At 38.2% G+C, this 12,447-nt stretch overlaps 1 protein-coding gene across 1 annotated transcript; it reads left to right on the forward strand.

Annotated features, from left to right (window-relative positions):
• The first annotated feature begins 250 nt into the window (after positions 1–250).
• On the forward strand, positions 251–9,423 carry LOC134742864 (cytochrome P450 4V2-like). The gene is made up of 8 exons (XM_063676050.1): positions 251–357; positions 4,369–4,554; positions 5,788–5,984; positions 6,685–6,745; positions 7,092–7,284; positions 7,352–7,503; positions 8,459–8,638; positions 9,254–9,423. The coding sequence occupies exons 1-8, from the start codon at positions 309–311 to the stop codon at positions 9,421–9,423; spliced, it is 1,188 nt and encodes a 395-aa protein (XP_063532120.1). The 5' UTR covers positions 251–308.
• The last annotated feature ends 3,024 nt before the right edge of the window (positions 9,424–12,447 follow it).

Here is a 12,447-nt window from a genome sequence, read left to right on the forward strand (position 1 = left end):
TGACACTACAAACAAAACAAAAAAAGAAGAAGAAACAATCTTAACTTAAAAGTAATTTGACAGCTTTCGAACTTCGGTATTGTAAGGCGACGTTTTTGAAATAAATAAAAATTGTCCATTACTCGTGGCGTCACAGCCGTCACAGGTTGAACATGGGTTGAACTTAAAACATAATTATATCGAGTATCAGCAATAATTTACGAAATATCTCCTGTGTTATACTTATCTTAATTTATTTTACAGTGGTTGCCGATCCTGTTATTGCAGAAGTAGTGCTAAAGTCTTGTCTGGATAAAGACAACACTACCATGAAATTCATAAGAGAACTCTTGGGCAATGGAAACATATTTGCACCTGGTTAGTCGAATTTTAATAATAAAACTTATGTGACATACAGACATATTAAATATTTAACGACAACGAAAACGAGGGTAGTTTCTGGCCGTCCCTACCGCCACAGTCGCCCGCGCCGAGCAATCGGTCGCGGGTCGCAGAGAGCTGCAGCCCGCAATCTGCGTCGGTCTACCGACGCGTGCCTCCGTTTATTTTACTCGTTATGGAGCGAAACATGTCGCATAGTTTCGATACGTGAGTGACCCATATTGGATTTTAAACTTTTATTGCTAGACGGTTCTAAATTCAATAACAAAATAAGTAATCATTTGCTTTCGGATGCAGAAATCACTCGATAAAGAATTATAATTATAATGTGAATCAATGCGACTAACGGCGCGATTCGGAGGATGAATTAGAGATTCACTAGATATGAAATAGTACAGATATGTGACGTCCCACGAGTAAAGATACATTCTGGCGGCTGGCGCTTACGTCGCATAGCGCAAATTATTGTGGCGCTATGCGACTTAAAGCGCCATCCAATATTAATTGAAGCGGCGTTAATAATAACGTACTATTTTATATCTATTGAATCTAATTCATTTTCCGAATCGCGCCGTAAGAGCAAGACGCATAAAGTAAGACCAAGATAAGCCTGCTGGGGGCGACATATTCGTTCACTCGAAAAAGCCCTAATAAAAAAAAAAAAAAAAAAAGAAGCCTGTAAAATCTGCAACAATTTTTATAGCATACGCAGTGCAACTGTTATTTATAGATACGTCATCATTTAATAATAGTTTGACGTTTAAAATAACACTTGCACTGCGTGTGCTATGGAAATCGTTGCAGACTTATATTGGTCTAACTCTATACCTTTTCATAATATTAGTTCTTAAAATATTTGTAAGGATGTGTCGCATCGATTTCCTCACATGTTAAACAAAACCATTCATAAATTTACCATCTAATATTTAACTTTGTCTGCAAACGTCCGGCACATCGCGTCCTAACTAAACTACTAAATAAATGCAGGATTCGAACTTACAAAATTTTATCTTGATTTTAAATTTGCTTGCACCAATTAATATATTATATAAATAAAGTCAATGTGAAGAAGACCCTGAAGAGGCCAGGTCAAGAGCACCCCGGCGAGCGTCCCAGGTAGCAAAATGACGTATAAATGCTACTGGGGGTGTATGAGGAATGTTATGAAAGTGAAGGAAGTGAAAGAGGTATGTCAGGATCGTAGCAAGTGGAAATCCGTGGTCTCCGCCTACCCCTCCGGGAAATAGGCCTGATTATATGTATGTATGTGTGTGTAGAAGACCGGCATATATATATTTTTTATTGGGAAGACCGTCATAGGTCAAGAACTCGTATTTGTTTACGAACGTCGCTCAGACTCAGTCAGAAAGCAAGAACTTCGCTTCTTCTACTCCACCGACCTGTGTGGAGTATGTGTTGCAAACACAAACGCAAGAGTAAAGTCACAGGTCGGACACGCTATACATCAAAAATCACTTGCGTTTCTATGTGTAAACGGCACATCTGTACACGCGTCATGCGTCATTGTGTAAGTTGCTTAAAAATAGTTCTGAGAGTACGCCAGAAGTCCGCCAGATTTATGTCGCGGGGCGAGGTAATTCGAGTCGGGGCGGGGCGGTGCGTGGCCGTTCTGTATGATGTATGATAATACTATAACTTATTCTGTGGTAAAGTTACAGTCTGTGTGGAAAGAGAAGAGTCGTGAAATGTATGGGACCCAATAAATTCTACAACTCTTCTCTCTCTGATAGACGGTCTCCACCATAAGATGTACAAGCGCTGTGAAATTAAGAAGTAATGAAATATTTATAAATATTTGGGGACAATCTTACACAGATCGACCTAGCCCCAAAGTAAGCAAGGCTTGTACTATGGGTACTAGGCGACCGTAAACTTATATGAAAAATGAAAATGAAAATGAAAAATTGTTTATTTTGGTTAAAACATTTCACAATTTACAATTTAGTTATGCTTGGAATCTCCTTGTAAGTATTGTAAATACTTGTGGCAGAAGACCCCGCTACTACTATTAAGGGTTTATAAATAGTAACCGAACATATCATTTGAAGTAATATTTAGGTGAAGATATTATATAATTAGTATGAACTTTAGCTAAAGTAAAGTTTAACATATAATTTATTACAATTAAGTAAAATTAAAATTATTATTTAAAATTAAATTTAAAAACAAAATTATGATATAATGTTGAGAAATTAGTGCACTCAAAACAATTGAATTTACAAGTGTGTGTGTGTGTGTGTGTGTGTGTGTGTGTGTGTGTGTGTGTGTGTGTGTGTGTGTGTGTGTGTGTGTGTGTGTGTGTGTGTGTGTGTGTGTGTGTGTGTGTGTGTGAGAGTGAATGTGTGTGCATATGTGTGAATGTGTTTATATAATAACCGTAGTGATTTAAATATTTTGAAATATGTCTAACGATAGTTTAATTTTGATTGATATGAATATGTTTGAAAAAGTTGTTTTTTTATTTTTATTTTATTATTGTTGCAATATTTAAGATACGTGATATATTAGGTTTTCAGTTTCCTTGTAACTTAGGTTAATTAACCATTCTAAAAGTGTTTTCTTAAAATTATACGATTGCAGTGAATAAATCGAGATAATATTATTTATATTATTATACAAGTAGGCAGAATGGTAAACAAATTGCCTTTTGGCGAAAAGAGACTTTGTGTTAGAGAGGACAACTACTTTATCTTTTCTTCTTTGTGTTGACGTAGGTGGTTTATAGGTTAGAGTCCTATGTAACTTTAAGGTCGTGTTCAAAATATATAATTTTCTTACGCTAAGCAGTTTACACGTTGTATAGTTCATCTGTTGGGTATCTATATGATTTAGAGAACATAACTTTAAGTAAACATCTTTGTCCCCTTTCGGTATCAATAAACTTAGATTTATTTGCTCCACCCCAAACTGGAATACAGTATGTCATGACGGATTGAGCTAACGTAATATATAGTTGTTTTAATAGATTTACATCTGAAAACACCCATGGGCCATGACTCAGGAACAAATAAATATCTGTGTTCATCACACAAATAAATACCCTTACCGGGATTCGAACCCAGAGCCATCGGCTTCATAAGCAGGGTCACCTTCATAGGCAGGGTGGCCAGACCGGTTTTAATGAATATCAAAATTGAGATAAAATAATGACAAGTTCGAATATCTCGCTGATTCTTCTTCTAAGAAAACCCGCAACAAAGTGTTGACAGTTCACAAACACAATTAAGAACACTTCCGTTAAGTGCAATTTGTGCACGGAATAATAATATTTGAAGGAAATGTCTGTTTATTGATGTAAAAATTTTATAATTTAAAAAGTTCCTAGTTTATTCTGTCAAGTCTGAAATTCAGGTGTTTACAAGGGTCATTGAATCTTAGGTTTTACTGGCAATACCTAGGTTTTATCATACTTTTACAGTAACATTTACGTTAATTGCCACTTCTATTGAATGTGCATGTATTGCCTATAATTCTTTTTTCGTATTTTTTATTTTACAGTTCTGTCGCCATGCATGAATTAATCCATACCAAATTGCAGCTTTCTAGCACTAACGATCACGGAGCAAAGCCGCGGACGGACAGACAAACGGACATGCCGATACTATAAGAGTTCCTAGCTAGTTGACTACGGAACTCTAAAAAATAAAATAAAATATGATTAAGATGTGTTGCCCGTGTGGTGCCGGGTAAGAATAGCACCACCCCCCCCCCCCCCCTCTCTTTCCGTGGGTGTCGTAAGAGGCGACTTAAGGAAAATCCGGTGGATGGGCAGCAGCGTCCTCCGAGAACTACCTCTATCAAACTGCGGTCGCCAACCCGCCTGCCAAGCGTGGCGACTACGGCAATCCCCCCCAAGGTACTTGGGGGAGGCCTATGTCCAGCAGTGGACGTATATGGGCTGACATGATGATGATGATGATAATTAAGATGCGTGCGGTTTTTAATTCTACCTTTCCCCGATTCCAGTAAGCATTTGGCGTCCTCGTCGCAAGATCCTCGCGCCTATCTTCAGCATAAAGAACCTGAATTGCTTCGTGCCTATCTTCGCCGAGCAGAGTGAGATTATGGTACAGCAGTTGGAAAGAGAGGCCGGCAATGGAGACTTTTCCTTCTGGAAATATATTACGACTTACACATTTGATGCTATTTGTAGTAAGTTAAGATACACCCTCATCATTTAGTACGGGTCCAAGCCGTAACTGTTAGGAAAGTATATGGTCCCATTTGGAAGAAAGCAGATAACTTGGCATGCATAATAGCATCATCATATCAGCCCTTTATCTCCAACTACTGAGCAGCCTTTCTTCTAGCGAGCTAATCTCATTCAGAAGTGATTCTCATTTTTTCTAATGTCCTCCAACCAACGAGCCAACGAACGCCAGACGCTCCTTTCATCCGAAAGCGGCCACCATCCCGTCAACCATCGACATATATATAAAGGACGGGCCTTACGGGCACTAAGAATGGTGCCAGTACAGCGGTGTCACGCACACAAATTCGAGCCAATTGTGCAGTCTAACGCCACAACGCGATTGTTTGATGAGTTCGCATCACGCGCGCGATTGGTCGCTACTATTTGAAGGCATGTTTACAAAAACAACATAACTACACTAGACATGAATTTACAGGAAACGAAAAAAACTAAATGTCTTCTTATATATTAGTTATTGGACATAAACATTGTATAGGTGATTTTAGTAAGTGGCCAATAGTTCCGAAATATACGATTACATATTTCAAAGACCAGTATTTTTGGAAAAAACCTGCTGTTTTTGTAAAATTTTGTTAGTTATGTTCTTTTTGTAAGAAAATAAAACAAGTTTCTAAAGAAATTATGTTTTGTATTCTATCAGAGAGGTACAGATTTATCTTACTTAACTAGTCTAGGTATATTTTTGGGGACTGATTTTGGACAATTGGGGTCATTTTTGGACACTATCTTTTGCTCTACGTGTAGATCCTGCTTAGACGAATGCTATGATACTAAAAACTCAAATCCGCAAAAAATGTTAGTGATGTTGTTTTTGTAAACATCTACACGATTGGCTCAAATTCGTGAGTGACACCGCTGAACTTGCACCATTCTTAGTGCCCGTAAGGCCCGTCTTTTATATATATGTCAATGCCGTCAACATTTTGGGCCACCTGCCATCACTGCCTAGCAACACGTCCCGCCCAACTCCATTTTAGTTTGGTAATGACGTAAACGACGTCTTGCATATTGGCGTGGCGGCGGATTTAGACATTCCTCACTCGATTTTGAAGGCAAATAACATAGTTTATCAAGCATGCTTGAGAGTCAGCACACAACTTAAGTAAAGGGGCAATACACTTGTTTATTATTATGCTAGTAACAAAATATTTCCTACGTATTTTTATTTTCAGAAACCAGCTTGGGTGTAGACTTAAATTCTCAGCAGCAATCAGACCATCCGTTTTTGGAGGCTTTCGAAATAACACTGCATCTTATGTCAGAACGACTTAGCTGTCCTTGGTTGTATCTCGACTGCATATATGAGCGATTGACGAGATATAAAACATTTGTTCCTAAGAGGGATCTAATGTTTCAGTTTGTTGATGAGGTATTAATATTTTTATTAGAAAAGAGGTATTATTTTAGTTATAAAGATGTATAAAAACCAAAATAGAAGGATCGAGAACATTCAGAAAGTTTCGTGTGAGTTGAGGCACAGATATGTCTGTTAGAGATCTCCTTAAATTTACCTACCAGACAGATCTGACAGACAGTAGAAATAAACCATTTCTTAACTATGGGTTCCTCTAAAACGTCTACGCTTACATCTAAAGGAATCTTATTAAAGGCAACTCACACAAACACAATAAATGTCAGTATTTTCAGTCAGGCGCAGTTTTAAAATGGTTTATCTATTTTATCCTTAAACTTGAAATGGGACTGGGCTGGTCATGTCTGCCGAATGCCGGACGACTTGTGGGCCAAGTTATCCACGTAGTGGGAGCCCCACGAGTCTAACCGGGGATCCGGCAGACCTCGTCGGCGATGGCGGGATAACTTGGACTCCTTTTTGAGAGGCTGGCCAGATATAGCACTAAACAGACGAGTGGAAAAAGAGGGGGGAGGCCTTTGCCCATCAATTTGGGCTCTGAATAATAATAATAAATAATAATAATCATTAAACTATTTAGCGTCGGTAAGATAATATTATGTTGATGTTGTTTTAGGTATCACTAAATCTTATTTTTGCATTGTTTTCGATAGTTAGCTTTCTAAGTAAGTAATTAGACCTTTTGGTTTTTTTACAGCTAATTAAAAAGAAGCGAAAGGAACTATCGACTCGCGATAGTGACGGAGCGAAGAGTAATAGTAAGTTTTCATTTAGAATTAATTTCATATTCATTTCATGTAGCACATAAATGTTCCATCGTTTTGAAACCACTAAGTCGACCTGGATCCGTGTCATATATTAATTTCATAAAAGCAATTAAACAAAAATCAACCTTATTTTCTTACTAGTACGATTTACTATGGCTCTGATATTTGGTTTTGGTTGTGACCGATTAACAAATTTTGTTAAAATTACTGTTATATCTTTTCATGTCACCTAATGCTTGCTACAATTTTACCGATTTCCCGAAAGCAGAAGGTTTAATCAAGCCTTACTTTTAAATGTTTTTCATTTGACTCTCCGACTAGAATTTGTTATTTTCAGAGCCAGAAATGCGTACATTCCTCGAGATGCTAATAGAATCCTCGGGTGGACCTCAAGGTTACACAGAACTGGAGTTACGTGAAGAGGTGCTGGTCATCATCTTAGCTGGCACGGATACATCTGCTGTTGGTGCTGCTTATACGGCGGTGATGATGTCTAGGTATCCTGAGGTTCAGGAGAAGGTGTATCAAGAGTGAGTTTGAGTGCCACTTATGTGCTAAAAAAAATCCTTCAACGCTTTATGAAGTTTATTCTTACAGACTGCAAGAAGTATTTGGCGATAGTGACCGCCCAGCAACAGTTCAAGATCTGCCCCGTCTAAAATATCTAGAAGCTGTGATAAAAGAGACCCTGAGGACTTACCCAGCCGTCCCGGTAGTTGTGAGGGAAGTCCTAAACGACGTGGAACTGCGTATGTACTTTCGTTAGATTAAAGGTTACAGTGCAAGTTTAGTCCTCCCACGTCTAAAATATCTAGAAGCCGTGATAAAAGAGACCCAGAGAACTTATCCAGCTGTCCTGGTAGTGCTGAGGGTGTATCTTTCGTCAGATTAAACGTTGTCACAGTGTAGATGTAGGTAAAGACTTAAGACAATAATCTGTCACCAATTAAAATCTCATTGAGTGTCGCATTATCGAAATAAATGTTGTAGGTATGGTACAAAAAAAAAGGCTGTTACAGGCGTAACTGAAGCATATTACGACTATTACGAGTATCTGTCTCCAAACATTCGGAGTTTCACATTTAATGCTCTAATCTAAGATTAGTACGTATATGTTAGAGCATTAAATGAAACACAAAAATTAGTTTAAATAGGTACATTGTTATTGTTATTACATTCCCTGTCGTTAAGATAGCGTGTCGTAACTCGTAAACGATAAGATTCCAAGTTGTAGAATTGTTTCTTAAACCTTTTCGACGCCGTGTCAAACACAAAAGCTGTCATCCAGAGGCCCCTGCCAACTGAAATTGAACTTTATCCATATGCATGTTGCTCTGTGGTCTATGACGGATTGATAGGTCTTTGGCGTTGGACCTGCGGTGCCGATATATCGGTCATTGGCGTTTAAAAGGTTAAAGTTAACATTTTTTTTTATTCTAAAACATGGGATTAACGGTTAAACTTTTTTGTGACACTTTTTATGTGTATGTATAATGGTCTGAAATAGTTTTCTTTTGCCTCCTATAAACTCGTAATTTAGTGATAAGGTCAATGCGGCTAATTCCGTCATACGGGATATTCCGTCAACGGAATTTCCCGTATGACGGAATTGGCTGCTGTGACTTTAGTTTACTCAAATCATACTTTTGGACCCAATCAACCTTCTGAATATTCTTTTATCTTCATCTTCTCCAATCTTTACAGCAACTGGCACAAAGTTAGTAAACGGAGTGGGTATCCTCATAAACTTCTGTGCTATGCACCGAAACCCGGCATACTGGGGTGAAGATGCCGATGTATTCAGACCAGAAAGGTTCCTGGAGGGACCCTTGAAGCATCCCGCCCAGTTCATGCCTTTCAGCTACTCCTTGAGGAACTGTGTTGGTATGTTAACTTTATAATTTAATGTTCTTTTTGAATCAACAGAAACTATAATTTTTCCGCAAACATGATAAAAAATTTGGCAAGTTACATTGTAGACGATTACAATATTAATGATTATGATAATTCAATTAGACTTATTGAATTGACACGGTCGACGATGGTCAAAACAATGATAGTGTTTGTAATACTAATATAACCTACTGAGGACCACGAAACGCACGCTCCAGGCATGCAAGCTTGACGCTGGCTGCCGTGTACCTGTTTGTTTTATCTAATGGCGAGTGGCGTTATCTGGACGAGGTGTAGTACTGTAAGTGTGAAGCCTTAGTGACGAGCTTCATGCGGCGTATTCAGCGGGGCAATAAATGTGAAGTGTGGCGTCAAGCGTTAGGCGCATGCCCCTTTGGTTGTAACAAGCATTTTAGCTAGATCACTCCATTATTTCGGCAGTTCTGTTCCGTAAGAATCTGCGCATAAGGGCACTCACCAAAAAACTGTTCCGTCACCTAAATGTTTTTTAGAATGTTATTCTATGAAACTTAGTCTGTAACCTCTGGACCTTAGTCTTAACCTTGCCTATAAAATATATTTGATTTGATTGTACCATGATTTCAGGGTCAACGTACGCCATGATGTCCATGAAGACAGTATTATCAGCGCTGATCCGCCGCTACCGGCTGCTGCCCTCAACCCTCGAACTGAGGGCCAAGTTCTGCGTCATGATGAAGGATTCTGCTGGTTATACTTTAAGGATTGAGCACAGGCACCGAAGATCTGTAGCATAAATACGTGAAACTCCAGGTCTGGGATTGAACCAGAGCCTTTTGTATTTGTATTTTTGTATTTACGGTAGACGCCATACGACACAATATGGCACATAATGTATGGTACGAGCATACATAATATGTATGCTTAATTAAGCTCTTTGGGCAACTCTGAGGTAGAACAGTATTTGTGTTGTATAGTCGTGTGGAAAAAAAAATCTGTTCTACCTCAGAATTGCCCAAAGAGCTTAAGTTGGTTAAAGATTGCATATTACCTACATACTCGAGAAATTTAACCAGTACCGCCGTAATTTAACCAGTGACTTGGGTGGCAGGGTTCTTAGCCAACATACCAATTGTTTACGCTCCGTAGCGAAAGAGACGCCAATGTCTCTGTCACATTAATATGGAAGAGTGATAGAGAGAGATGACAACGCTTATGCTACGCTACGGAGCGTAAATGATTGGCATGTTGACTACGCAAGGTTATGGCCTTATGGCCTCAGCCGCGAATACATACCACATTGATCACATTTCTTACGTATGTTTCATCTATTTTAATTTATAATTTATAAATCTACTTAAAAACAGCACAAATCGAAATATTCATTTATTAAAAGAAATAAAACTTGACATGAAAATATTTCTTTTTCGCATTATTTTCTATTACTTTTTTGTTTTGGCCTGCCTGTTTTGAGAATAATAAACATTTTAAAAAGTTTTACAACATTTATATTTGACATTCTTGCCAACCAGTTCAAACTAACACATTAGTTTAGTATCTACGGAGGTTTTAACATAAAGTTTGTCAAAGGACTGTCTCATTTCAATCATAGAGACACAATCATACTATCTTTGTCTTACACTAGTACTAGCACCCAAAAGAAAGGGACCAGTATAATTTTCCTGGTTGTTTACTGACTAACAAATTGGTTTGGCCAACTATATTTCACAGACATTTATGAACTACCCCGAATTTTAGGGTGCGAGAATGATTTCATCTGCTTATAAATTTGTTTATTGTAAAATAGTTACCAAACTATGAATAAAAAACCCGGCCAAGTGCGAGTCGGACTCGCGCACCGAGGGTTCAGTACTTTTTAGTATTTGTTGTTATAGCGGCAACAGAAATACATCATCTGTGAAAATTTCAACTGTCTAGCTATCACGGTTCATGAGACAGACAGCCAGACAGCCTGGTGACAGACAGACAGACGGACAGACGGACAGCGGAGTCTTAGTAATAGGGTCCCGTTTTTACCCTTTGGGTACGGAACCCTAAAAATAGATAGTAAGCTCCAAACGGGCTTAGAAATGTTCAAATAGTTTCTTTTGTACATCTTTTAATATTACTTATGTTTTGGCTAGTGTAAATCATTTCACATAAAAAATCTGTGGAATGTTTATGAATAGGCCAGTTGAATCAGTTGTTCGGAACTGTCAAATTTTTGTTCTAACTGACAGGCCGATATCGTCCGGCTTACTGATACTCAGTGGGCCCCTTTAGCCTTTACCTACACATTTTATACAATTTTTAGATGCCAGTTTAAATTATTGAATACAGCTCACAGTCGTTACGTTTTCCTATATATTTCTGTGAAATACCAGTACAGTATTATTCCATCAAGAGTGAAGCACGTAATGATCGTGCACGGGCACGGATATTTTACCCACTAGATGGCGTAGGGGACTCGCGGTTACCACGTATTGGCCAATACTCGGTTACTGGAATTATAGTTTAGTATAACCTCTTAAGTCAGTCACCAAATTATTACTAAAAACACCGAGAAGCCAACTACGTAAAACAGTAGGATTAATAACAGGACATAACACACTAAACAAACACCTACATAATATAGGTAAAACTGACAGCCCCATGTGCAGAGCGTGCATGGAAGAAGAAGAAACAACAAAACATATTCTCCTAGACTGTAAACAGGTAGATGTATGTAGGAGCAAATACCTAGGGAATCCGTGCACACTGAAGGAGGCAACTAGCAACCTGAAGACTGCTAGGCTTCGTGGTGGAGCTGGGGTGGTTAGAGTAGCGCTACCTCGTTTCACGCAAAATAGGCACATTTGGATGTCGTTTTGCGGAAAATGCCCAGCAAAACTAACTAACTAAACTCCAAAGTCCCGGAAGATTTAGGTTAGTTTTAGAATTTGGATGCTTGGGTTATGTAATTAAAGATAAACTTACGATTTGGAATAAGGCCTAAGGGCCTCTGAGATTCAGGATGATTCAGCTGCACTTTTTAACACAGCTTCATAGAAAAAGGCGTACTTTTTGTCCTCTCTTTATCATGTTTTTAGGGTTCTTATAGTCAACTATAATGCTAGGGCCACACTAACGCGAAACGCCGGAAAACAGGTTAATTATCGCCTTAACTCGACGTTTTTCATACGGCCGCACTGGGATTATAAGCCATACATCGGGGTTTTCGGTGCGGGAATGTGTGACATTAGCCAAAGAGTAGGTATTGACTTTAAAACGGACTGTACTCGAGCAGGTTTATTAATAAAAAAAAATATATATTTTTTATATTAAAAGAAACTGCTACCAAGTGAACCACATTTTTTTCACCACATCAACTCTAGGAAAATATTTACTATAAAACATTTCAAATGAAATCCAAATGAACGTTATTTAATACATAGGTATCAAAATTATCATTAAAAAGTTAATTCTACTCGCTGACATCAGAAATCAACTCGAGATTTGGTTTAAATTACTTTGATACTACTGTGGATTAATTACAACTTTCCCTTCCATTTTTGAAAGATAAATCAATCAATCAATATATTTTATTTCAGACCATGTCCATAGTGTTAGTGTACATTCCCTTAAGCCTATGTTAGTTAAACCCATACTAACTTATAAACTAAGCCTCTCGATCCCATATGTACAATGTCCCAATGTTTCCAGAAGGCGCAAGCAGGCGACTCTAACACTAGATAAAGAGGGTCTTTACAAGCTTATGTGGTGAAAATAAAATTGTATCATAGTGTGTATAAAATTCCCAGAGAGGGCGTTATTCATTAGGC

Source organism: Cydia strobilella, chromosome 7, assembly GCF_947568885.1.
Source record: "Cydia strobilella chromosome 7, ilCydStro3.1, whole genome shotgun sequence".
In the NCBI taxonomy this organism is placed as follows: domain Eukaryota; kingdom Metazoa; phylum Arthropoda; class Insecta; order Lepidoptera; family Tortricidae; genus Cydia; species Cydia strobilella.

Coding starts and splice junctions, on each gene's coding strand:
- LOC134742864 (XM_063676050.1), top strand. CDS start 309: ATGAAATTCATAAGAGAACTCTTGGGCAATGGAAACATATTTGCACCT. Junction 358..4,368: donor TGGAAACATATTTGCACCTG/GTTAGTCGAATT, acceptor CCCCGATTCCAG/TAAGCATTTGGCGTCCTCGT. Junction 6,746..7,091: donor TGACGGAGCGAAGAGTAATA/GTAAGTTTTCAT, acceptor TGTTATTTTCAG/AGCCAGAAATGCGTACATTC.